The 27,607-nt window shown below is 37.9% G+C and overlaps 4 protein-coding genes across 5 annotated transcripts in view; 2 read left to right on the top strand and 2 right to left on the bottom strand.

Annotated features, from left to right (window-relative positions):
• Window positions 1–14,919, top strand: part of LOC144649956 (protein VAC14 homolog) — a 36,825-nt gene extending 21,906 nt beyond the window's left edge. Inside the window, exon 17 of the mRNA XM_078509554.1 lies at window positions 13,609–14,919. The gene's annotated coding sequence lies outside the window, so the exon portion shown is untranslated. The remainder of the gene's footprint in view (window positions 1–13,608) is intronic.
• On the top strand, window positions 8–6,435 carry LOC144649986 (retinitis pigmentosa 9 protein-like). Of its 2 annotated transcripts, none has more exons than XM_078509611.1 (6): window positions 8–132; window positions 282–312; window positions 1,427–1,556; window positions 2,441–2,532; window positions 3,380–3,441; window positions 6,023–6,435. In XM_078509611.1, the coding sequence occupies exons 1-6, from the start codon at window positions 11–13 to the stop codon at window positions 6,087–6,089; spliced, it is 504 nt and encodes a 167-aa protein (XP_078365737.1). In that variant the 5' UTR covers window positions 8–10; the 3' UTR covers window positions 6,090–6,435. The 2 variants fall into 2 exon arrangements, with proteins under 2 accessions (XP_078365737.1, XP_078365736.1); XM_078509610.1 differs by lacking the exon at window positions 6,023–6,435 and adding an exon at window positions 4,039–4,446.
• LOC144649997 (uncharacterized) overlaps window positions 6,290–27,607 on the bottom strand; it is an 82,532-nt gene continuing 61,214 nt past the window's right edge. Inside the window, exon 4 of the mRNA XM_078509629.1 lies at window positions 6,290–6,577. Coding sequence (XP_078365755.1) covers window positions 6,312–6,577 — 266 coding nt within the window. The 3' untranslated portion in view covers window positions 6,290–6,311. The remainder of the gene's footprint in view (window positions 6,578–27,607) is intronic.
• LOC144650006 (calmodulin, striated muscle-like) lies at window positions 22,811–26,259 on the bottom strand. Its single transcript, XM_078509643.1, has 3 exons — window positions 25,644–26,259; window positions 24,029–24,265; window positions 22,811–23,339 (listed from the first exon to the last, which is right to left on the bottom strand). The coding sequence occupies exons 1-3, from the start codon at window positions 25,666–25,668 to the stop codon at window positions 23,308–23,310; spliced, it is 294 nt and encodes a 97-aa protein (XP_078365769.1). The 5' UTR covers window positions 25,669–26,259; the 3' UTR covers window positions 22,811–23,307.

The raw sequence follows: 27,607 nt of genomic DNA on the forward strand, positions 1-27,607 counted from the left end.
AGACAACAACATGGCGGACAAGACAAGACAGCGAAAGTCAAAAGACGAAAGAAGTAAAGGAAAAGAAGAGAAGAGAAAGAGAAAACGCAGTGAAAATGATGAGATAGAACTTGCTAAACACTATGAAATATTGTAAGGACATTATTTCGTTAAACTGTTTTTGTATACTAGTTATATACTGCTCTGAGTTCGTTTTGCGCGCAAATCATGTCAACCTTGTGCAAAGTTCAGTTTGTCAAGACTTCTTTGTCAGTGACTCAAGAATGTGCTTGCCTTTACAGCTATGAGCAACCACCCCCTGGTATCATAAAGGTCAGTGATCATGTCTAGGAGATTTTGCTTGAATGGTAAAGCTGGTAAAAATGTTGTTGTCCTCGGGCAGTGAGGGGCAAATTTTCACTGGGAAAATGAGATTTGGGTCACTGGGACTGGTAATCACAAATAAATAAACAATAGAACTGGGACTGGGATTTGGAAAATCAGGAAAAAATTGGCTGGGAAATCGGATTTTCATGTATAATGCCCCCTTCAGGACCCTCTAATACTCTCACAGTGCCTCTCTCCACCGTGGTGTATAAAAATTAATGGGTAGTAGTGAATTTAGGTGCTGGAGGATAACCCTGAAGACTAGCATCCCATCCAGGGGGTGAAGATATACTCCTAGTTGCTTCATGCTACCTCTATAAAAGCAGTCTGAATGGTCAGTAAATCGATGTTAGTTCTTTGAGGAGATGGGATGGGGATGAAGAAATCCAGAGAAGTAGGAGGGGAGGGGGGGGGGGGGCAGGGGACAAATATTGATGAAAAAAATGGTTAGGAAGAGAAAGGGGTGAAGGGACTGTCGAAAAAAAGATGACACTCACCTATCAAAATGCCTGCATAGCAGAATATTAAAGTTTTTAAATGCCCAGGGCTTTAATCTAACCTGAGCTATATACCGTAGTTATTCGGTATAGGCGACGGTTTTCGAGAAAATCAGTTTTTCTGTGGGAAGTTCATGCCAAATTGGGGTGCGCAGCCGAGATCCCAACATGACCGCCATACCGGAACAAGTGAACACTTTGTGACAGAAAAGAGATGACGGTACACCTGAATGCAGTGGGGAACACTCGCCTTTCGCGGGAAGGGAAATGACGGAACCTAAAAGGAGGACACCGAGGAGCGGTGAGGACGTACGCAGTGCACTGACATGCCAGCAGAAGAGACGGGAGAGCGTGGACACGTCAAATGTAGCCGGGGGAACCACCAAAACTGCCGTCCCCTCAACTCTCCAACTCAGGTGCGCAACCGAGTGGGAGAGGACAGCAAATGTTGCCAAGGGGCGCACCGAGGGCCTATAACCGAATAACTACGGTATTTGTTTGCTGTCTATAACTAGAAATGTGTAATAATCTTATGTGGTTTCTGTTTATATATTTCTGATCAGGAGAAAGATGAGCTCCCAGAAGAATGTATTCCTGATTTACCAGAAAACAAGGATGCCAGGGAGTTCCTTGCTCATGCCCCATCAAAAGGACTGTGGATGCCGCTTGGAAAGGAAGTGAAAGTTATGAAGTGTGAGTCTGGCCCATAATTAAAGAATGTTCTGATCTAGGGTATTGGTAGCTTGTTTCAGACATGTGGTTAGTTGGGGAGCAAGGCAATTCGGGATGAACAGTTGTTGGGTAAAATGGCATGGGGTTTTCAGATCCCCAAACCCCTCCCATATTTTTTCGCTCGCCGTTTTTCAAGCTGCACCCCAACTAACTAAACACCTTAAACAGGGTAGGCTATTGTAGGAGTTGGGTGGGTTGACAGCACAAACTTGTTAACTCTGCTACTGAAGCATGAAGTTGCAAAGAGTATTCCTATTTGTTTGCAAGTCCACTAAAAATGATAAACAGGACTTGAAAAAAGTGCCATCCAGTTGACTGGGGTGACTGGACAGCATCATTCTCACTTTTGTGACGGGAAAGGACCCAAGCAAGTGATCTGCTGACTTACATCATTCAAAAAAAGAAAACCCTACTACTAACAATGTTAAACAATTGTGCAACTACCCAGGGTAAGCAAAAATTGAGAGCTGCTTCAGTCCAAAAGGCAAGCTGGAATTCAGCACTTTTGGTGGGTTGCCCAACAATTTTCCCATACTTATTTATACCCTGGGTGGTTAGCGGAGAGACACTTTGAGAGTGATGTGTCTTGCCCAAAAACACAACACAAAGATACAGCCAGTGCTTGAACCTGAACTACTTGATCTAAAGTCTAACACACTATTTTAATTTCAGTCAAGAGTGACTACATGTTATCATGTTGGATTAATTTCTGATCTGGTCTGAGAAACTTGAGATGCCATATGGATTTTCCAGTGTCAGCACTTTCAGTTCCTGTATCATAAAGCATAAAGGAGGGACAGGTTTTACCTGATAATATGAATGTTTACGATGAATGATCCTTTCAGGTTGGCGTTGCAAAAGCTATGGTCACAGGACAGGTGATAGAGAATGTCCCATGTTTATCAGTGGCAACAGAGATATTGAAAAATTCCGAATGGTGAGATTCTAATAACAACATTGGCATTAACCCTCAGTGCCTTAAATTCAAGTCCTAACATGAACTATAATAAAATTCAGAATATATAGTTTTAATATGCAACTTATCATTCTGACCAGTGTTTATTACTTAACTTAACTTATGGCCAAAGCCCTAAGTGGGCATAGGGCCGTGACCAGTGTTTATATTTAAATTTAATTTTCATTTTCATGAACTAAACATTCAGGGCTGGCTACCAGCAAATTCCACCAGTTGAAAGAGAGCTTATCACCTGCTGAAAATTCAAGAGACAATAGAGATTTAACTTGGTGTAATCTTGAAGGTGCAAAGGTCAGCTGGGCTTGTTAGTGAGCTGGCTTAGCTTTTTTAGCTACATCCCTGAACATTTTATACTGTGCTTCTTTGCACTCAGATTGTGATTTTACCAAAACCTAACAACCTTTATTGCAGTGATTCGATATATTATTCAGATTTAATGTTAGTGCAGAATTACATGCTCTAACATTAAATAGATTTTCTAGTTGGTTTATTCAATTAACTTCTTTTTTCTTTATACTGAGATGTTCATTGTTTCAATGATTGTAAAAATTGAGATTTAGGGATTAAGGTCACATCACCAATTCCAGTAGGGCTAAGATCCTGAAACCCTAGATTTTAGACGAAATTAAGTTGAGATGCATCTTCCACTATGGATGTACATTCTATTACTTTACCAGACGATATTTCAAGCTGTTTTTAAAAGTCTGATTTGGATCTTTCTTGGTGTGCCAAATGGAATACAGCAAACAAAACAGCTGGAAAACATTTGCCTGTTGTCCAATAAAAATAGGGGATTTTCTTGTTATAGGCACACGAAGACCCAATGCATGAGTTCATCCAAGATAAAAAGAGAGCAGAAAAAGAAAGAAGGTAGGACCATAATTTATGGCAAAAAAGTTTTAAGGTTACTTAAAAAATCGCAAGCATTCATTAATTTTCACAACATCAAAAATGAAAAGAAAAGAAACGTTGATTTAGTTTAAGAGGTGGCAAGTGTAAGCGTCATCACAGCGACAAAATGTTTTTTATGGAGATCAGCAGGTCGTTGACTTGGCATTTCTCCATGCACTTGTCATGACATGAAGAAAATGTCTTAAATTGAACGGTATTTATAAATTGAAAAGGGTAAAGCCAGGATACTGTTACGTACATGACACATCCTCACTGTGAAAAGCAGAATGTGGTTGCAAGATTTTCAGTTTGATAGAATCAGAAGCTTCTCAGACAGCAGATGGGGGTTTGAATCTAAAGAATGTGTCCTTGCTGTCATATCATCGTTACATGACAAAGAACTATGTGTATCCCTCTCACTATGTCATGCCACTGCATAATGTCACATCGCCACATAATGGCACACCACTGCATAATGTCACACTACAACACAATGTCACACCACTGCATAATGTCACCTCACTGACCAAGGAGTAAAATCACGGCCTCAGTTGGGCAAAATTTTAATTTTTTCAGAATCGAACAGCTCAAGGCATTACTTGAAGAGTCCACAACGAGTGAAAGTGATTCAGATGAAAGCAGTGAAAATTCAAGTCATGGAGAAAGGAGAAAACGGCAGAGAAAATCAAAGGCAAAGCATAAAAAGAAGGAGAAAAAGAAACATAAACACAAACATCGGAGATCATCAAAACACACTGATAGTGACAGTGATTCAAGAAAAAAGTATTCAAAGGAGAGGAAGAGTGAGCGATGAAATTCTTTTTTAATAAAATGAGGATGAAAAGATACAGGCAGAGAAGTGGAGCCTAGCTGTATTGCTACACGCACATAATGTATGATAGTAGAGCTGTAGCATCAATTCAGGCCCCAAAAATTGCTGGAAAGGAGAAGACAAAAGCCAAATAAAATAAACAGGTTAGGTGGTTTTGTCACAGTGGATGTTGTCTTCCTCAACCTCCCTATCACTAGGGGATATGCCCCCTCCCCCATTCACTTGCTTTCTGGTTTGTTAAGGTCAGGTTTCATGAAGAAATGAGAGGTGTGATGAAGGAGTTGCTTTCCTACTGAAGGACTTGTCAAGCATGAGCTTGGTTGTACAAGCCAATTTTTGTTGGAATGCTAGCTGTCTTGCATTTTAAATGGTTCATTGTTAGACTCTCTAGCCTGGGAGCAAGCTCTCTCTGGTGATGATGATGATGATGATGATGATGATGATCGTTGTCATTGTCATCATCAACGTCACCACCACTGCTGCCACCAACCATGACCATGACCACAACAGTGACGCCACCGCTGCTGCCGACGACCCTGTCATCATTTCTCTTACTGCCACCTTATACCTGGCTACTGCTCTTGCACTACTGAAGCCACTCCACTCATTTCTCTTAGTGTTAGTGTGTGCGTAAAGCAGCCTACTGCCACCTTGTACCTGGCTACTGCTTTTTTCCCCCCCCCCTCTTGCACTACTGAAGCAACTCCACATTTCTCCACAAGTTTTTCCATTGCATGAAGTGACTAGGATTTAACCTAATCCCCCTGGATGGGATGCTTGTTCTAGCTACCTGCTGGCAGGTTTTTCCAACAGATTGGGACACATTTACGTTTTTGGATGGAAGAGCACTATGAGAATAACACAACAAATTGATTCTCCCAGTGCTTGAATGCTATCCATTCGGCAACGGCATCTTCCGTATACATGTGAGTGCAGAAAGCTCGGACAACGCTTATTACTACAGTACTTATTTGTGCTTGAGAAAATTATGAAGACAGAAAATATTGAGTTCCATTAAAAATATGTCGAGAAAAAATATTAAGACATAATATTGATTTTCATGGTCTGCAAATGTCCGTTAACTGATTGAGAATCAAACAATTCATGGCTGCTCTGTAATTCCCAACACAAAACAAAACACACAAAGATGTATGGTCAATGCCCTTTTATTAATTGAAGTACATATTCCGATAACTACAGTGTAGTACTGTTCTTCAAGTTGCAAAACCAACACCAAAGATAGGGAATCTAGCTATAAAGTTTATATGCACTCTTGCTAGACTACGTTGAACTGATATGTCAAACCCATGCACGCTTGTTAGCTGTGGTTACATCACATCACTTGCCATTATTACTTCTGTCTCTCAAGGAACTTTTTATATTCTGTAAGAGAACATGAAAATGAATGAAGAAGCAAATGACTACAAAAATATCAAATTTTAAAAATATGTCAGAAAAAGGCAAGCACAGCAAACCGAGCAAACTATGGCAATAAAACAAAATCAGCAAGTGAAAAAACAATCTAAATGTAGGCTCAACACAACGAAAGAAAGAGTGTACAAATCTTGTATGAGAAAAAAGGGGGGAAAAGAGTGAAGCAAGTGCAAAAGAAAACATAAGCGTACAACCTTTGTGAGGCAAATATCACATAACTTGGGAACACGTGGTAGGAAAAAACAAGCTAGGAAATGGCTTCAACTGACTAATACACGACGCCACTTTTACCAGATACTGTGGGACTTATGTCTGGATAGCTGCAGAAATGCAAAGGCGTCGAAGAAATGCTAAAGCTTAAGAGACAACAGCCAGGAAAGGAGTTTGAACATTCGCCATCACAACACATGAGGTAACAGAAGCGAAGGATTCTTTCTCCAGGTCTATCTGCAGGTTATATATCTATAAACAATGGTTTCTTTTAATATATAGGAATGACACGAGGCCAATTTTGATCCCAGAGCCTTACATTTTCTATGTTCTTCACAGAGAGGAAAAAGGGCCCTGGTAAAGTGTTTAAGTTCTACCATGCTCTAAAACCCCACCACATGTTCATACCTAAGAGACTGAGTTGTCCATCATTATTCACATCAAACGGTTTAATTAAACCTTGGATTTGCTCAACTGAGCGATGACCGTTCGTTGCAAGGGCCATTTCTTCGCTAGTGATGAAGCCATCGCCGTTATGGTCAAGCTTTTTGAAACGTGTCTTTGTGCTGTCGGTAACTGGGTCCCTGATTCGACTAGCCACATAGTCCTGAAATTCAACATATTCCACTTTTCCATTCCCTATAAAGCAACGAAATGGGCGATGCTATAAATAAACTTAGCAAGGACTAGGCAGTGTAAATGAAGTGGAAACAGAAACGACTCCATTGTCGTCGTCCCTCTTAACTGGCTCCAGAGACATATGATTTGATTGGCTAGATTTTCAATTCTCTTTGTTAAAATCTAGCCAATCCAACCTTTTGTCTCTAGAGCCACCTTCTCCTCGTGCAAAGCCCCCGCCGGCTGAAAGGGACAGGTAGCTCTGGGGACGAGAATGAGACGACTCTTATTCTAAACTCTTTATTGGATCTGAATCTGAAAAAGATATATCCCCCATCCTTGTTTGTCAGTCATTTCTTTCTTCGCCCAAGAAATGAAAATGCCCTAGAAATCGATCACCGACTTTTAAATGGATATCAAGGAAAGTTTGCCCAATCATAGTAATGTAATGTAATGTAATGTAATGTAATGTAATGTATGGTAATGTAATGTAATGTAATGTAATGTAATGTAATGTAATGTAATGTAAACATGTTTTTTAACCGTGCGTAGCCGGTTCATAATCTACCAGGAATTTTTTTCGTCGGTAAATCGTTCCAGACCCACGCGGCCCAGCGGGCTCCTTGGTCACGGTCACGCAAGATTTGATGTTTACTAGCGGTCACTCGTTTAACATGAACACTCTGCCCTCTGTTAACGTTTAGAGTGAAATGTTTTTTTTTGTGTCGTTCAAAAGTTTTACCAGAAGAGAGGACTGAATAGTCACATAGCAAAACCAAAGACCGCTTGGACATGTGCAAGCTATTTAAAACTACCCCTACGTCAGACCCATGCCACGCGATCGCTCGCCTGTAGCTGTAAATAATCATTCACCTATTTTTTAAAATATAAAAGGGTTACGAATACTCTGCGCTCTGTTTGCGTGAAATATTTAATTTTTGTGTTATTCAGGCGTTTGGCTCGGAGCGAGTTCAACTCGTACAATTTACCCGGAACGTGTTGAATATTTCAAAACAACAACTTGTTTTCAGGACATTCCAATTTTTGGGAATTGAAGCGAAAATTGCAAGCTCAGCAAGAATGTGTCAAGGCACGAAATACACGTCATTGTGCCAGGGGAAATACCTGCTGTATCACGCAGTCAGCGCCCTGGCTCTATTTATACTTGCAAAAGCTTGTCGGATGACGCAAAAGGGAGAAATACAACGGGATGGACTTAGTCTACTCTTTATTTTGGCATGAAATGGACTTCTTTTTAATGCCATTCATGAACTGGTTTGGGTTTATTTTACTGAACATTCGGAACAAAATAGATGTTTGCATACAAAGAGGATTAAAGCAAGAGAAGGAAATTCATGTCACCCAAACTCCTTGACTCACGCAAAAACGACTTGTGTGTTTCTCAAGTGAGTGCGGCGCCGTGCCTTTCTAGCCAAGAACTGAAAGAAGTGGTCATTTAATTCAGGGTTGTGGATTATACTGCGCAAGTCTAATTTATTTAAAAAGTTAGAAAAACAAAGTGAATTTAAAAAAACCGAATAAACTAAACATAAAAATCAAACTAAAACTATAGATAAGTTTGTATTACCACTTGTGTCCCATTCTGTGATCATAGCTTTAACCTGGGCGGCTGTCATCGTTTTCCCAAGTTTCTTCATAAGTGCTTTGAGCTCATCCAGTGTAATATGGCCATCGCCATCTTTGTCAGTAAAAATGAACGATTTTTCTATCCCTAAAAAAGTAAAATATTCGTATTAGCTCACTTTTATTTGACATTTTAATGTGTAGTATATATCGCTCTTTATTTTAACGGCAAGCGATTCTTCAGGATAAAAAAGTTGCCTGATTGACCAATACACGGTCAGGGTTTATAAGTCACCGATTTTAAAATGAATATGAAGCGACAATAAAGGGGGCCATAAATAAGTACATTAAAAATTTACTACGTACACCTGTTTATAACGCGCGAATTCTGCTCAATCAATGGTAAGTTTTCTCCGCTGTCAATCATCTAAGCGGACCTCTCAGGAAACAGAAGTTCACTTGAAGGGGTTCAAAAGGTCACGTCTGATGATTGACGGCGGCGAAAAACGAAAATAGTTGGTTGGTTTTTGAACCTCAGAGTTCGAGTGTTAATAGACCTTTTTCGCTTGGGCGTTTTGTTGCCCCATTACAGACCATATGATGACACTCTTGAGAATTCTTGCTTTCAGATTTTCAAATAGTCGCGTGTATATGAATGAATAAGTTTAAGGTAGATAAAAGGAAAATTCTCTAGAGAATATCACGTGGTCTGTAATGGGAAAACAAACCGCCCAAGCGAAAAAGGTCTATTAATGGCGCAGTAAATTAAACATAAAAATTAAAAGGACTATGTCACGGACTTTACGAGATTTTTTGAACAGCAATTTTTGAAAAAAAATTTTATTTGTGTAGTAGGAAACCTAAAAATAATAGTCCATTTGTATTGAAAATTATTAGAGCACCGAAACTGTTAGCGAGCATCTTTGGCTGCGGATGGCTCGGATGGAGACGGATTGCAACTTGAAAAAGTTAGGCTATGATTTTTAAGTTGTCTCCGCGCGTCGTCAAAAAATCGATATTTATACACCATTTTAATAAGTCGAGACACCATTTTGAATATTTAACTTTCCGCGAATGACGTTGTTAATGAAATATTCATCTGCGCCTCGACGTATTAAAATGAAGTATCTACCATTGTAATAAGCCAAGGTGTCATTTTGAATATTTTTTAATGACGTCATTCGCGGAAAAATAAAAATTCAAAATGGCCCCTCGACTTATTAAAAGAGTGTATAGCCGCAGGTTGATTTCTATCCGCAAATTAAGGTTATATCTTACTTTAGATGTTCAAAGATAATGTTTTTTATGGGTTTAGTTGCCCACCACTAATTTCAGAACAGTTTCGACCAAAAATCTGCGAAATTCCCGTGACGTAGCTCCTTTAAACTTAAACTGGAGATAAGCTTGTGTTACCTTGTTTTTCCACTGTTGCGATCACATCGTCAATGTCATCGGCTAACAGCATCTTCCCATGTTTCTTCATACCTCTCCTGAGCTTCGCCAGAGCAGTATGTCCATCACCATTTTCATCCAGAAAGATGTCGGATTCTTTTATTCCTAACAAGTTAAAATACGTATTAGCTTACTTTTATTTGACATTTTGTAGCATTGCTGTTTAATATTACATGGGAAGTGATTCGTCAGGATAAGCTGAGTTCTCTGATTGGCTGTTCTTATACGGTCAGGATTTAAAAGTACAGACCGTTTTTTGGTAATTTTCCGTACTTGTTTTAATTCTGTTGGGGAAACTCATCATCTTCAGATTTTACTCAGATATCTTTAAAAATCTTTGGAAGTCTTCGGAAAACTTTCGGAAATTTTCGGTTAATAATTGGGTCGGTATAAGAACACGTTTGCAAGAGGGTTTTCTTGCTATATTTTGACGTGCCCATATGGTCAACAGTGAAAACTACAAATGAGGAGTAAAAATATATACTAGTTATGCAACGCTTTCGAGTGGTATACTATGGAATATCCCACGAGTCATTTGTTTTTTCTCGGTATATATACACACGAGCCTTTAGGCGAGTGTGTATACCAAGAAAATACAAGTGACAAGTGGGATATTCCATAGTATACCACGAGAAAGTGTTGTGTAACTATTTTATACCATGCCATAGAAAATACGCTTACTAAATTTCGTCGAGAATACAATTCGCAGCGCATGATGGGAAGGTTGGGTTGAATACCGTCGAATATACAACGGCTTTCCTGTATTCTGATTGGCTGTATTTTCTATGGCATGGTATAAAAAAGGGTACTACGTACTAAAATGTGTAATAAATGATCAGTGTGTTATTCGACATTTTTCCTTCAAAATAATTATAGACAATAAACTGTATTTTGCGTTGTGTGCACAGGAGACCAAAGATGACTGCAACTCTAAACCGGTTTTACTTGTTTTCCAAGGTATCTGATAAACGTTTCTAGATGACATACCTTTAGCCTGGGCGTCGGTCAGTTGCTGTTCCAGTGGTGACAACTGAAAACGAAAAAGTGCAGTTAGACTACGAGCAGCCCACTTTTTGTATTATTCCGTCAAGCGTGAAGAGAAAAAAAAGGCTTGAATGGCAAAGTTGTCGGGGACGTTTGGGGACTAAAATTCATAGAAAGAGAAACCTGTTATAACGAACACATTTTCCCAATAGGTGGTTTCACTGTTACGCTGCGAAAAATAAATCCAAAACTAACCGAGTAAAAAATCAAGAATATTACCCGTTTTGTCGTAAACTACTATACAAACTACTTGTCCAAGTTTCAGGTCTGTACGGTATTCCGTACTCGAGTTATCCGTCAAAATGTTTCATGCAAATTTAGAGAGCACAGTTTGGAAACGCCATGTTGGAGCCCAACTGCTTGGGCTCCAACATGGCGGCCGGAAATCAATGAATACATCTGGCATTAAATTCTGCTACAAAAAGCGGTCAAATCACAATCATGAACAAGTAAACATTCACATAAACACTTTTTGCAAAAACCTCAACTGTTCAGATTGTTAAAAATCACAGGATGAGGCATTTTTTAAGAAAACGTGACAGCCTTCTGGTGGCCATCTTTGATCACGTGTGGCGTGAAACTCCGAAATTCAAAATGCTCTATCTTAAAGACGGTGAATGCTATTAAGCTAAAAATCTTCAACAAGATATATATTAAGGACGTCAAATAGCCACTGAAGGATAAAACCTCGGGGGTCTTCTGGACAATTCTGAGTTTTAGAATTTTGATGACGTCACGTGAAAACCAAGAATATAGTCAGCTTTTATTGTAGCTATGATTCCATACTGCTCATCCTCATCAGATATCATTCATCGTCATCACATATAATTTTCCCCGGGGGGACTCCCCTTAAAAATGACGGGGGTGCTCGTCGCAAAATTTCGAAAACACTTCTAAAGCTGAGGTATAAATTTCCGTTTTGTTGGTGTGGTTTAAATTCATTTTTCACCTCTGAAAGGTACCCATTCTATAATAAAAACTTACTGGCACTCGCAATTTAAAAGTTGTTAAGAAATAAAAGTTACTTGCCTAACAGTTCCTCCCATTTTCAGATCAGTGACCTAAAAGGCCTCTAAAAGGTACCACAACAACTCTAGTGGTGGCCAGTTTAGGTTTTAACGCCCAAAGCGGTACAAGTCCACAAATTCGTAAAAGGTACGACGAGCAACCCCGTCATTTTTATAGGAGAGTCCCCCAGCCATTTAGCATCGTTAGATTTCATTCACCCGTATTAGATATTATTCACCATCATCAGATCATTGGCTATCATTTGCCATCAATAGACATCTTTCGCCGTCATCAGATATCATTCACCATCATTAGATGTCATTCACCACCATGAGATATCATTCACTATCATTAGATGTCATTCACCGCCATGAGATATCATTCACCATCATTCGATGTCATTTACCACCATGAGATATCATTCACTATCATTAGATGTCATTCACCACCATGAGATATCATTCACCATCATTGAATGTCATTCACCACCATGAGATATCATTCACCATCATTAGATGTCATTCACCATCATTAGATGTCATTCACCATTATTAGATATCATTTACCATTATCAGATATCATTCACCATCTACCATCATCAAACATCATTCACCACAATCGTACAATCATTTCTTCATCACAGCAAAGATGCATTTATTAACGGTAGATCAATCTGACGCAGTAAGAACAATCGACGATACCCTCGATTGTACACGTATAAATAGACCTGGAATTTTGGAAGTGATTAATTTTGAGAAAGCTTTCAATTTTAAACCCTAAGTTCCTTTTAAAATGATGTTTTTTTTACTGAGAGTAAATTTAAAATTACACCTCAGCCCTTGGAAAAATAGTCTCAACACATCTTTAGGCGACGTGTGCGGTAAAATTCATTTTGTATTGTAAATTTGACATTCAAAAACTTTCTATTATTTTGCAAAGAATACCTCGAGCAATACGGTTTCCTATGAAGATGTTGCAACCGAATTTTAATTTTACTTGTTTAAAAACAACGTAATAAAAGGTACACTCTTTCCCAAAATTAATTGTATTTCAAACATCTGGTCGATCACAGAATAGTTAAGATTTAATGTTTGATACCGCGGACACCAGTGGGTTCTCAAAAGCCCGAGGGGGGGGGGGTACTCCCTATAATGGCCTATACGGGGAGGCTCCGCCCGAAAAGGATACCTTTTTCAGGCCTCAGGTATGTAAAAGGGTAGGGATTTCACGAGTTTAAGTATATGAAAGGGTATGGAAATCTGTCATTTGGCTATTCGAAAGGGCCTTTAATAAATGTATTTCGAACAGACGCAATTTATATGGCTGTATTATTTTAATTTATTAAGCGCTACATAAAAATGACAAAAAAACGTCCTATTTTAAGTCCACGCCATGTCTCTTAGGTATATGAAAGGGGTACCTTTTTTCAGTTAAAGGTATACGAAAGGGGTACAATTTCTGTCAAAAATGGTATATAAAAAGGTAAGGGGTTAGAACTTGGGGCGGAGCCTCCCCGTATAAAACTTTTTTGAGTACCCCCCCCCCCCCCCCCGGGCTCAAAAGTGAAATCAGAGGATTTCATTTCATTTTATTTAACAATAATAATTTCATGACAACTAATACAAATGACAAATTATTAAAATTTAAAATGATTGGTTCATCCCTCTGTGCCCTACAAAAAACAGAAGTTGAATACCCCGAACATTTATTATTTTTTTTTGCAATATTTTACTGGCTCTAATAACAGTTGTTTTCTTCCCAAACACTGTGAAAAGTTCGCTTTGGAGTTTTCAACATTGTAGGAGACTTTTTAATTTATTAAGCAAATTTTCATTTAAAAAAGGAAATTATCCATGGCACATCTTATAAACGTCTTGAAAGCCAATTGCAAGATTAAAACAATTGACCAAATGGAGCAAAAACGGCATCCGATAGTAACGAACTTGTTAAACGTTACATTAGAGCGGTTTTCACTTGAGTGTCGAAAGTAAATTGCATTTGCTTTGGTTTTGCATTACTACGCTCAGTGATTGGCTTAAAAATCTCGCGCCACTTTCTCAGCCAATCAGAACTTAAACCAAAACCAATCGTGACTCGCTTGCGCACGTTTTCCCCGCTTCGTACCAGCTACATGTATTTGCTTCGAGTTTTGATTGGTTCACTGGATTGTCTGTGTCCTTTGTGATTGGCCAGAGTAATTACTTTGGTTTTGGTTTTACGACACTCAATTGAAAACTGCTCTATATGATATTTAAGTCCTGTCCTGCTTAAGTTACCTAGTTAACTTGTTTTGTGATCAGGGTGGCCTAATATGTATTTATTTTTGGCTATTTCTGTGTGCTCCTCCCCCCCCCCCCCCCCCCACCACCACCACTGTGTTCTGTATATAAATCTTGTCTTTTTTTCTCAGTTTGTTAGTAAACAAGCGTTCGCATTGCTGACTTACCTTTGTTCCTGACTTTGTTAGTTTATCTGCCAAATTTAAACGCCACTGACCGTTACAATTTTCTGTACTTATGTACAGAAAGGCAACAATGAAGATACAAACTGTCCTCATGAATCGCGTCATTGTCTCTGTCACTGAAATCTTGTGATCTTCAAAGGTTAAGCTTTTGAACGAGTTGACCAACTTCTCGAGCTCGTCTGAGATTTTTAGAGCAACTGAAAATGCTCTCATTTAACAGTGCGGTCACCGTAACCCGTAACCAATCACAGCGTAAAACAAGGGAACAATGTATTCCAACTTTTGTGATTTAAACCAATAATGATAAGCTTTATTTGTTTCTACAGAAATGATAAAATTAGAGTGATATTGTTCTCCCTAATGACCCTGTCTACTAAAACGAAGATTACAATCTGTTCTCATTATTACTTATGATCGAAACAATGTCTAATTACGTTTGTACTTCTACATTGTTCAATAACACTTATTACGTAAAAAAGATACTCTATGTAAAATGAAACTCTACCATCCAGTATCGACATATTAAACTGAAATACATGGATTTAAACTCCCTTTTTAGGCGTTGACTCGGATTTTTAGCTCCAAACAGCTAGTGAGAGTAACAGCTTTCTGATTCTGGCTGTTGTCTCAAAGTGATATTACTAATTGCAATAACAATATAATAGAAGAAAGGAAAATGAATAAAGGCAAATAGGAATAAATTAGGCCGTGTAATAGTTCCCACAGCAGTTCTCGATGTATTAATAATAACAAGTTTTGAATTAAATTGTGCGCATGTAACATGGATTCCGTGTGAGTGATGCCAGGCCGAGAGGATAAAGCTAATAAATTCTTTTTTACTTTCATTTTTCTTTTCCATATGACAATGTTAATGCAATAACACTCTTTTTATTTTATGAGAATTTAGTTTATAAGAATATCAAGGCTGAAATTTGCGAATTTTTAAGAATATTTTAAGAATAAACCCGACGCTGAGATTTTGAAAAGAATATAATTTTGAGTTGAAATTTGTAAATACAATACAATTAAATACGTTTTTAATTAACTGAACCGTAAAAAAAATTCTTTATAACTCTAAACGGCAAAACTTTTAAGACGGATTCCGCTGAAAGTTCGAGCAATGAGTGCGAAAATTAAGTACCAAAAATCTACTCATAGCACGGCAACATTTTGTACACTATTTAAAAGATCTTATCGAAATTCATTTGTCTTAGTGACCCCGCAATTAAATTCTAAAGCATTCTCGAGAAAATTAAAGTCAAACCTCGTAAAAATGTTAAAAACGCGCGCCATTTTGTTTTGAACTGGCGCAAAACGTCCGTTTTAACTGAAATAAAGACAACTTCAAATCCTTTTTTCTCTCGCGGGGTCAGCTTGAGCGCTTAATTTTTGGCAGGTTTTTGTTGGCTGTACTTAAACTGTTGCCATGCTAAGAGGTCTTTTTGGTAACTTTATTTTTGCCTGTATTGCTCGAAAGTTGGGCGGAAACCATCTTAACTAGCCAAAAAATCGATAAAAACCTGCACTAGCCAAATGTTCGATGCTTTTGACAGTTCAATGAAACGGACATAAATTGATACCGCAATACATGCTAAAACGGAAATGTCAAACGGTATTACTAAGAATGTTCATAAGAATATTTTCAGCCTAAAATCGGCAGACAAATAAGAATATTCAGCCTGGGTCGGAATAACAATATTCCTATAAAATAAAAAGAGTGTAGCTCTCATGACAAGGCATTATCGTCGTCGTCGTTGTCTTCATCGTTTTCGCCCCAGTAGGCGCATAAGACCTTTACAACCTTAGGTCCTTCAACGTTTTAAGTGCAGTTGAACGTGCGTTAGCGGAAACTTCCCATTTGCGGTTTCAACATTCAGTTAGTTACGGTCCCAGCTACACGAAAACACTACATTTCTAACGTCCCATTGGCGGGCACCTCTCGATCGATCCCAAGCGAACACTTCAGTTCACATCCAAAGGTGTCCGCTTATGGGCCTATTTACATGGTACGGCTTTCTTGCATGCGACAAGCTTACTGCAGGCCTACGACATGACTTAGGACCATTATACAAGCGCGCGCGTCTGTTGTAAGGATGTAAATGGTTTAAGGTTACTGTTAACAAAATCTGGTCAAAATTTTCAAAACTTACTTAGAGAAAGCATTTAATTTTTATTTGTCGAAAAGATAATTACAAAATCTCAAACAGAACGTGCGATACGCTAGAAAAAGGGTTTTGGGAAAATGGTAATGAATACGCGCGGATATTTTGCTCATTGCTTTTAAGCCACTAAGACAGAACAAAACATCTGTATGATCAACGGCATTTTTATTGATTGAAATATATCTTCTGATAACTTAAGTTGAGTAGCTTGCTTTAATTTGCCAAACTAACATTATAGGCACGTGAATATAGCCATTGAAGACATCTACTGACATCAGTTTCACTCTAGCTACTAACAGCAGGAAAGGTTGAAATACGCCAAACCCAAGCACCCTTGTTGTGGTTATGTCATTCCATGCAATACCATGAGTTGATCATTAAGGCAAACTGTAAGAGATCGTGAAAACTGAAATTAACATCAATCCATGAGTAATCATTACATTCTTCGCTAATAGTAGCCTTGAACACTACTTATTGTTTATTTTTTTTTGGGGGGGGGGGGAGCAGAAAGGGGGAAGAGGGCGGTGGGGGGGGAGAGGTTGGTTGGTGGAAGCCAGTGATCCAGATACATTTATGTAGTATCTCTGAGTCACAGGTGTTACAGTATCTTTTCCTCTACACAGAAGGGCATTCTCTAAAGGGGGATTGGCTCCTTCAACAGTGGAATTTTCACAACTCATCATCTTATTTGTATTTTAGAGCTGTATTAGAAACATACAAGGAGTTTATCTTGATCTATACTGCCTACAATTATGGTGAATGGGTACAATTATCCCCACTAGCCTTAAACAGCCTTCTAAAAACACCAGCCAACTCTAAAGCGTTTCTAAGTTGGGCTCTGTACTCTGCGGTTGACTGCTTTTCTTTTAAACGAAATAAATATACTGTACACGTACCGTAAATAATCCAATAAACACCCACTCTCAAATAAACGTCTCGTATCTTATAAACGCCTCCCCTGCCGTGTAAAAATTGTATTAGATGCCCCGTGTCTAATAGATGCCTCCTAATAAAAGAATCGCCTCAAAAACCAAGGAAACGCTCCATAAAGTAAAATCACGCATTTTTTTTGTTTTTGCCTGACTCGGACATCAAAGAGTCCAACGATAGGATGCCAACATGTTTGACCCCGATGACGATGAAGACATCGATATCGAGCTATGAACAACATCTCTAGGCTTTGCATTAGCGTAGATTATATTAGTCACCCATTCGCACTCTATTTTCTATCTTATTCCGCGAGCAAAATACGCATATTTTTTGTTTTGTTGATGTCGTTACAGTAAAATTGAAATAAACGCCTCATATCGCCTCAGGATCCCTTAAATTTAATAGACGCCCCGGGTGTTTATTAGATTATCTACTTTTATATATCATGTTAAATTTTGTTTGTCTGATTTCCGTGAAAACGGTGTAAATATATAAATAAAAGAAATATGAACACATGTGTCATGGTTATTTTCCCTTCCTTTTAAATCCACTATGCTGGGTTTTAAATTTTGTAAAACTACTGTTTGTATTCTTCAATGTTATTGGCTCGTTTACGAAAAATGTCAGCACTCCTTGTTTTCGATTAATGTTTTGATTGGTTTGGTTTGTTCCAAGTGGCCTGGTTCAAGTAGCCGCACTATAATAACAAGACCAGAAGCCAGAGCCGTCTCAATGCATTCTTTTATCGACGGAGGTAGAGATAAGGCCCTGGGAACGTGCTTGATCTGAGTTAAACTGTAGTCCAAATCTAGTCATTAGACCAATACCTCCCTTTGGAGTGTAAGGCACAATGACGATATACTACTGTTACTGTTTCTCTTACACGGCCATACCTTGATAAGCGTCTTTTTCATTAGAATTCACATCAGCCTCATCGACCATGGCATCGATTTCTTCCTTTGAGCAGTTCTCATTATCAAACGCCTTCTTTGAGGCCCTAATAGGGGTTATCGACATACGGGATATTTAGGAAAAAATTTATAGGGATACGGGATATTAAAAAAAATCGGTATATCGTTTATCAGAGTTGTTTTAATTATAAAAGAATAAAATAGGTTTATTGATCAATGTTAAAGTTGTAGAAAGGGATTTAAAATTAAAAACTAATAATAAATTTTTTGTCAAATCGACGGGCAGACAAAGAAATGAGAATCAATGCACCCCATTCCTCCTAACTCAAACGTTTTAAAATATAGCTTTATGTCGTCCTTAGTACCTGGGTCGGTGTTATGACCAAACATATACTGACTAAACTCAAATAAGTCCACGTTTTCATCCCCTGGAAAGAAATGAAATAGAGAACTATAAATGAACGTAGCAAAGACTGGGCAGTATGAATAAAATGGGAAATAAGAAACGATTCTAATTTAATACTCTAAATGGAAACCATTGCCCAACAGTTGTTTTGTATTGGAATAAGTCATGGGCTCCTGAATAAGTAAATTAAAAAAATGAAATGGTTTGTATTACCGTTATGGTCCATTTCTGTGAATAAAATTTTAATCTCGGTGGCTGACAGTATCTCGCCAGATTTCTTCAAACCTCTTCCGAGCTCCCCCAGTGTAATCTTTCCATCTCCATTTTCGTCAAACGACGTGAAGGTACTTGCTATTTGTAAAATATTACAATACACGTATTAGCTTACTGTTATTTGGTCTTATTCGTCATTTTACGTGCCCGTAAGAACAGCAGTAAAAACGATACCCCATACCAAAATAAATGCCGGATTTACTGCCTGGCATTTTTCTTCCCAAAAAACCAACAATATTATAAAAACGACAACTATCAACTGTTTTTGCATTGCGTGCACAGGAGATCTAAGGGCTCTTGAACTATATAAACCTGTTTAGCTGGTTCTGTTTGTAAAAATACATACGGGGATTATTTGTAGTCCTCGGCGTACAAGAGGTGGATAATAAGGTCGGTCTGGGAGGATCTCGGCCATGCTAGTGTAAAATATCAAAGTAATTCAGAAGGCGTTTCCAAGTCTCGCTAGTCTCTTCAATACGTTCAGTTCTATTCGATTTTTTTGGCATAATTTATTTGGACGAAAACTGTACGTGCAAACTCAAAACGCAATTTTTAAAAACCCGGGGGAATCATCTCTTGTGGAAAATCGTCAGATACGCACTTATTTTTACACAGGTTAGGAATTTTGCAGTCAACTAGCTTAATACACAGGTTTTATGCCCGCTTAGCATATATTGAGCAAGGTGTTCTGTGAAGAAAATTAATTTCGGTCATTGTTTTGTTCGTTTGTGGAAGTCGAAGACCACTAAAGGACAAGATGGACAGGAATAAATAGGCTTGGTGAATAAGATTATAATTGGTTTTCTAACTTAAAAAGGTAGCCTAATGATACTTATTCCCCCGACAGCAGCTGTTTTGTGTTTACTTTAACGTTTCTAGATGACGTACCTTTAGACTGAGCGTCGTTCATTCGTCGCTCCAGTTGTGAAAACTGACAAGGAAGAAGCACAGTTAGACTACGAACAGCCTTCGTTTTATATTATTCCGTCAAGCGTGAAGTAAAAAAGCGCGAATGGAATAGTAGTAAGAAAATCTGGGGGCGAGACGCGCGAAAAAAGAAGTTTTGCAACGAGATTTTCCAACGGTCTTTTTTGTTTGCACCCGCGCTCTTTGTTGCTTCACACTTGACAAACTAAAGGCCTGTTTACATGATACCGGAATGACTTTTATTCCGAAACGAGTTCATTCCATCCCTATATATTTCTCTGGATCTGTTTACATGATACCGAGACGAAATTTCGTTCCCGCACACGGAATGAAATTTTCGTTCTTGAATGACATCTCCCAGATAAAACCGCATCTCATGAGCCCGCATACGGAGTCCACAGATTGATCTCAGAGCAAAGAAAACGTGAATTTCCTTTCTGTTTAGCCCAAAGAGCAGCCCAATGGTCAAATTGCTCGTTAACATTGCAGATGCAATAACATTTTGCGCGATACTTGCCTCATCTTTGTTTTTCATCTCGCGCGAAAACCGCACACGCGTAAACGCCTCAGGCTAAGCCGGTCGATTTTGTCATGTGAATGCAGAACAAACTTCATTCTGGAACGAAACTCGATCCGGAATGAAAGTCATGCCGGTATCATGATATGTAAACACTCCTTAGGAAAATCGAGGGTCTGCCCGTACTCTGGAGTACAGTATTCTCTAGCACGGAAAATGTTACCAGCAGTAAAATATTTGTTTGAAATCGGGTTTTGTTGTAGTAAGGATTGAATTTTGTGTCTGAAATGAGATCTCAAACCACAAACAAATTTATCGTAATCAAAATGCGAATAGAGAAGAGTGAGAGATCTAAATGCGTTCAAAGGTTAACCATCATTAGATGCCATTCACCATCATTTAGTTATCACTCATAATCATTAGGTACACTCTTTTCGAAAAACAATCGTCTTACATGAAACATCTGTTCGATCACAGAATAGTTAAGATCAGGAGCCCATCACTCGTTAATTTTGGATACTGCAGCTTATACGGGTGGTTTTCTCAATAGCGAAAAGATTTCATAAACATTTTTATTTCCTATTCAAATAAATAAGTGTCGTTAAAGGTATAACCTAAAGAATGGAGACAGCATTTCCTCCCCCCTTTGCAATACATTTCTATATTAACGTGGACGGTGCTGATGTCAATCTTTTGTAAGCTAAACTAGCATAATTCACTGTTTTCCCAGTAGTTTTCATTGTGGCCCTTAGATTCCCGATCGAATTGGAACTTAGAAGTGTTGGTTTTTGTCAAGGGAGAAAACCCCTCGGGGCAAGGAAGAAAACCAACATCAAACGCAACCCACATATGACGTCGGGTCCGGGAATTGAACCCGGGCCACATTGGTGGGAATTAAGCGAGCGCTCTCACCACTGCGCAATCCCTGCTCCCTCAAATAAGTTTAAAAAGCATACTGTGCCTTTCACTAAAATCAAAATGAATCTGAAATATCCCGTCTTTATTTTTTTGTGAAGTGTAAAGACATTTCCTCGCCATTGTTTAAGCCGTTATGCTCGATAAAAGAATCAGGGACTTTCAGTACAAATTGTAAAATAAGAATATTGCCATTAAAAATGATAAATCATTTAAATCCAAACTGTTGCACTCGCATTTTCGTGCCCTTTGCAAAACAGAAATTGGGTCCCCGAACATCGATTCTAGTTTTTTCTACTGCGATGTAAGAAATTAGAAATTCAGCTGTTGTTTTCTTCCAAACACTAAAAGAAAAGTCGTCTTTAAAATTGTCAACACCTTAGGAGGCTTTCTAATTTAGATATTTGCTAATTTTTTTCCTGATTTTTTCGTGATTAAAGAAATCGGACTCCCGCTTCGCGGTCGTCCGATTTTGTTAATCACTCGTATGATTACAGACCGAATTGGACTCCACTCAGTCCTATTACCATTATATATGGATCATTTACGATCGAAACAACAGAGACAATATACAAGTTTTTTTACACTTCTACATTGTCAAATAGCACAAATTAGGTAAAAAAAGATACTCTATGAAAATATAAAAGTCTACCATCCAGTATGCATAAATTAAAAATACGTGGGTTTTAACTGCTTTTTTGGCCTTTCACTCCTAGATTTTTAGCGCTAAAACAGCTTGTAAACGTGACAGAAAACTATTTCTGGCTGTTGTCTAAAGAGATATAGTAGTTCTCACGATAAGGCGTCATCATCATCATATCATCATCATCATCATCATCATCATCATCATCATCATCATTGTCGTCGTCGATGTTTTCATTATTTACATCATCAACATCGTTCCTTCTTCTTACTGCCCTTTTACCTCAACAACTTTGCACAAAGTGAATAATTCTAATAGTGATGAAGAACAAAAATGATATAGGTTTTGGCCCAGATCCAACCATGTATCATGAGGTAATTAAAAATTATGCCAGACAAGATAATGATGCCCAGATAGCAAATGTATTTAGCTTTTCGAGTAGTGATCAATTACCTGCTTCATTTTTCTACTGGTGTTGAACCACAAGTACTCTCGCTTAAAAGAGTAAAAGGGTAAGTCTCCACGAGAGAAAAGTGTCTTGCCCAAGAACACGACACAAGCATTAGGCCACATATATAAGAACAGAAATAAATATAGAAATATAGAAGAGAATAGCATGTGGTCTACCACATATATAAGTACAGTAAACCTCCATTTAGCGGACCCCCAATTTAGTGGACACCATGCGGACACCTTGTCTGGTTCCGAAACTAACGTCTTACACTTACTTTTATAACAAACTATTATTCGGCGGACACCTCCATAAAGCGGACGCGAACACCAAAATGAATTTGATTTTTGTACCTTCCATATTGTTTAAAAACCTCTATTAAGTGGACGCCGGACTTAATTTACAATGCAGCATTGGATTTCTTCCTTGATTTGATAGTGTCGATTGAACAGTGATGGCCCGGGAGTGATGGCTCCATAAATTTAGCTGTCAATAAACTGCGTATATGATTGTCACCCATGATCAAAGTTGCTGTTTGGAAAGGCAGTTTATAAACCACATTTAAGGCTAGGCGCAGTAATACGAGCAACATTTTCTTTTTACTTATATTGCAACATTGTTGCAATATGCCTAAAATGGCCGCCATCGCGGGCCAATTTTCAGCTTTATCGAATTTTGAAAAAAGTAAAAGAAATCGGAACCTTTAAATGCCTTAATTAGTAAATACTTTGGGCAACATAGAAAGAAATGCGAAATTTCGCGTCTGTTCGACGATTCTCGATATTCTCTGACAATCACTCTTAAGAATCAAGCCATGTGTGGTTATTTTCCAAGCTACCAATGAAGACGAAACATAAATGCATGTTCAATGAACAATTTTATTGATTTGAATGAATCTTCTGATAACTACAGTTGAGTACTACCATGCTTCAATTAACCAGACTAACATTTAAGATATGTGAATCTTGCTATTGAGCACATATGCACTCTAGCTAGTTCATGTTGAAATACGCCAAACCCAAGCACCCTTGTCATTTGTGGCTACGTCGCTTCACTTGTCAGAATCATGAGTGTTTCTTGATCATCTCGTCAAACTCTGCAAGAGATTATGAATACTGAAATTAAGATCAAGCTGTAAGCAACCATACCCACCCTCTTCTCTCACAGGATACAAGAGGTCACTGATGCTATGTAAGCAACCCATTACATTCTCTGTCAAGAGCAGACTGGGGGGGGGGGGGGTGTTAAAGAAGCCAGCGTACAAGAAAAATTTACGCAGTATCTGTGAGTACAACGTGTTACAGTAGTTTTTCCTTCACACAAAATATACTCATGAAAAGGGGGCTTGGTTCTTCCAACAGTGAAATTTCCACATAAATATAATTTGTATTTTAAGCGCTAGAATATTATTGGAAACACTGAAACTATTCAGCCTAAAAATTGGTGAAGAGGAAAACTGTTTCTACCAGCCTAAGACAGCTTTATACAAATACCAGCACCAGCTAAAGCTTTCCTAGTTTGAGCTCTGTACTCTGTCAAATACTTTTTCAGTTAGATTTCACTCGCAACAGCATAAAAAGAGAATTCTAAAACAAGTGATTGCATTGCAATGCAGCTTCAGCGATGATTTCCCAAACACTCTCTAAAAGTTATATTTATATAGATCACATTTTTATCTATAGACAAGGCTAAATTAAAGGCCAAATTTTATCCCAAAGCCTCAACTCTTTAATTCCTTTTTTGACGGAGAAGAAACTGGGCCCTAGTACCACCAGATATTCATACCTATAGGATTGATTTTTTCATCATTATTCAAATCAGCTTCAGCGATAAAGCCACGGACTTCCTTCATTGAGTAATGTTTACCCTCCATCCTTTTTAGTGCACGTTGCAGTTCATAGCTAGTGATGTAGTCATCGCCGTTAAGGTCAAAGCTGTCGAATGCTTTCCACACGCGGTCAGAAATGGTGTTTAGTCTGATTATATGGTTCTTATATTCAGCAAATTCCACTCTCCCATTACCTGGGAGAAAATGAATTGGAGAACGCTAAACTAAATGTCATTTTCGTCCAAAGAGAACGTCAGGCTACTGCTACAGAGTTTATGCGATTTACTTTCAATACGCCCTGACACTTCATAACATATCTATTACTATCGATTATCCTTGAAGGTTTTCTAAGGTTCGATTTGAAAGAATCAGTATCCTCCACCAACAAACTGTACGTCCTTAGCAAGTCAATGGTGTGGCACAGTTTTGAGGACAGTTCGTGTTTTGAGGGGCATTCGGGGGCGGCTCTGACTAGTGTACGTGTTTATTTCAAATTCAGTGTTTTTGACTACAGGACACCGTTTCCTTTGACTTGTCACGTATCGACAAGGGTGATTATAAATTAATATTTTTTTTGGAAATTTAATTTCATTCTATGCTTCAACATTCCATTCTTGAATTGAATATTTGAAGGTCTTTGAATGTTCAAATGGCAACTCGATTCAAAACCGAATGTTAATTTCGTAATGTCTGGTTTTATGCGACATACACGTGAGAATTTGAAAAGGTTCCCGAATTTGCATAAAATGGTCCACGACATTTTCGCCACTTTTTCTTCTGCCAGTAGTATTTTTGTGCCTTTTTCGTGCACCAAAATGTCTTGCCTCTCTTTTGGTATTATAGGGTTGAAAACAAAACAAGTGAAGAACAAAACAATGAGAAAACATCATGTGGGACAGTCCGAAATGCAAATTCAGGCCAAATTCCCACGTGCCTGTCCGTGAAGCCAGACAACAATCCAATCAACATTCTAGATTTGAATCGAGTCGCAGTTTGAACATCCAAATATTCAATTCAAGAATGGAATAATAAAGCTAAGAATGAAATCAAATTAATTTACCCTTGATATGAACGCTTGAGCTGTTTTGACTGTAACGCTTTGCGTTTCAATCGATTAATGGCAGCGATTTTTGAAAAATACTTACCTATAAAATTGCAATAGGCTAGATGACGAGCGACGCGTAAAAATGGAAAAATATAGACTGTAGTCTCGAAACGGACAGGCCATTGAAAATGCCTGCCTTGTACCTTTTTCTTTTGTTGAGACCATCGAGAAATTGCATAACACTTCGGAACCGGAAGTGCGGACGCATTCCTATTGAATGACGTTTTTATCACCCACAGGGAAAAGTATTCCCCTGGGAAACTAAAAATTTTTCTTAAGAAATTAACACAGTCCCTTGATAGTTTACAAAAATTCGAAACATTTGGTAAGAGGGTGCCGTCCTTGTCCAAATATCTTCTATTCTACTTGTAAACAAGCAAAAAAAGGCGAAAAAATAAAGTCAATTAAAAAAATCGAATGAGCTCAACATAAAGATCAAGCTTAAACTTAAGATAATTTTGTATTACCACTGCTGTCCACTTCACTTATCATTTCTGTAAGCTGGTTGACTGACAGCGTCTTCCCGGCAGTTTTCTTCAGAAATCGTCCTAGCTCCTCCGCTGTGATCTGTCCATTGTCATTGTCGTCAATCTTCGTGAAGGATTCTTCTATTTCTAATAAGTTACAATATACGTTTAAGCTTACTTTATTTTACATTTTAGTGTGTAGTGCCGCATGTTTGTCATATGACAAGCTATCCTGGGTTTTCTGAGGTGGCTGATACATACATATGCTATATTTTCACGAGCTGAGCCCATAGGGCATAGGGCCAGCAACAAAACAATTAACGAGTAAAATTTATATACCACATACTAAAATCAACATTTTTAGCTTCCAAAGAGACTTTGTGTGCGTTTGTTATGTGCACATGCAACCTACGAGGACTAAGAGGACTAGAACTATAAATCTTGTTTGACTTCCCCACTGTACAAATATTTTACTGTAGGATTTTTGTATTCTCGTTACGGAGATTATTTCTTCTTTAAGTGTAGATTTGGACTATAAGGACCGTTTGGGAGGATCTCGGCCAAGCTGATTCGATATGAAGTAGTCCAGTATGCGTTTAAAAGTCTTAGTCTGTTGAAATATTCAGTTACAATACAATACAAATTATATTGTCAACTCCCCATGGGGGCTTTTCAGAGACAATGAAAAAAATAATAAAAATACAATAAAAATATAATAAAAAGTTTATAAAAAAATTATTGATAAAACTATTTACAATGATAGAATAAAAATCATAGAAATGCTAAAAAATTGTCTATAAAAAGTGATTGCTAAAAATGCTAATCGCACGAGGAGTTTATGAATTAACTCGCAGTTCTATTCGATTTCTTAATTTTTCTAACATAAAATGGATCCAAAAAAAATCCCAGGTTCGTAAGAGGTATGGATAAACAAAAAATCAAAATGCTTTTTCTAGATAGGAAATCTTGAGCGATTGTTTTACCAATCAGATTATAATTGATACAGTTCATCTGGACCGCGCACAGCCTGGAGCAAAGGAATAACAAATGATACTTATTCCCCCTCTCCCACCCCGTCAACAGCTGTTTCGTGTTTACTTAAACGTTTCTAGATGACATACCTTTAGCCTGGGCGTCGGTCAATCGCCGTTCCAGTGGTGAAAACTGAAAAAGATGGTGAGGCGTACGGTTAGACTACGAGCAGCTCAGACGTGCGAAAAAGAAAGTCTTGCCCCAGATTCCCCACGGTCATTTTTTGTTGCTCTTTTTTTAAATTTTTATTGATTATTAGAAAAAATAAATAAAAGTTACATACATAAATGCACAAAAAATATAATAACATTTGTTTTTCTAAAACAAAGAACAATAAAAAACAAAAACAACAACAAAAATAATATACCTACATAGAAGAAGAAAAATTACACGTAAGGTTGATTAAACTAGGATTCGTTATAGTCCATAAACTAAAGTGACATGTGCAAACAAGGACGGGGAAGTGAAAAACTGACAGATATAGATAAGAGATTAAGAGATTAAACATCTTAATTACCTACATATTTCCTCCATTTGACATTAAAAATGTGTTCCTTATTATTAGATTTCATAAATATAGATTCAGTTTGATAAATGTATTTTAGTTTACTATTAAATACTCTACGAGCAAGGACGAATTGATTTATTGCGGCAGTCATATATATGTTGTTTAGCAATGAGTAAAAGGTGTTTGAGTAATAGAAAATCTTCGTTTCTTTCCCAAATTCCTAACCAAGAGCTTATCTATGTCGGTCAGTTCATCTAAGCTTATATTCAATTTATTACACCAAGAAATGAAATCCAGCCAGAATTTTTCTGTAGCATGACACAGTGAATAAATAGGTGTTCGAGGCTTTTGCTCTCTTTATCACAAAAGGTACATAAAGCGGAAGGTTTCAAACCAACTTTGTGAAGAAAGGAGTTTGTTGGTA

Source organism: Oculina patagonica, chromosome 4 (genome assembly GCF_052425735.1).
Source record: "Oculina patagonica isolate OP01 chromosome 4, crgOcupat, whole genome shotgun sequence".
Taxonomy (NCBI): domain Eukaryota; kingdom Metazoa; phylum Cnidaria; class Anthozoa; order Scleractinia; family Oculinidae; genus Oculina; species Oculina patagonica.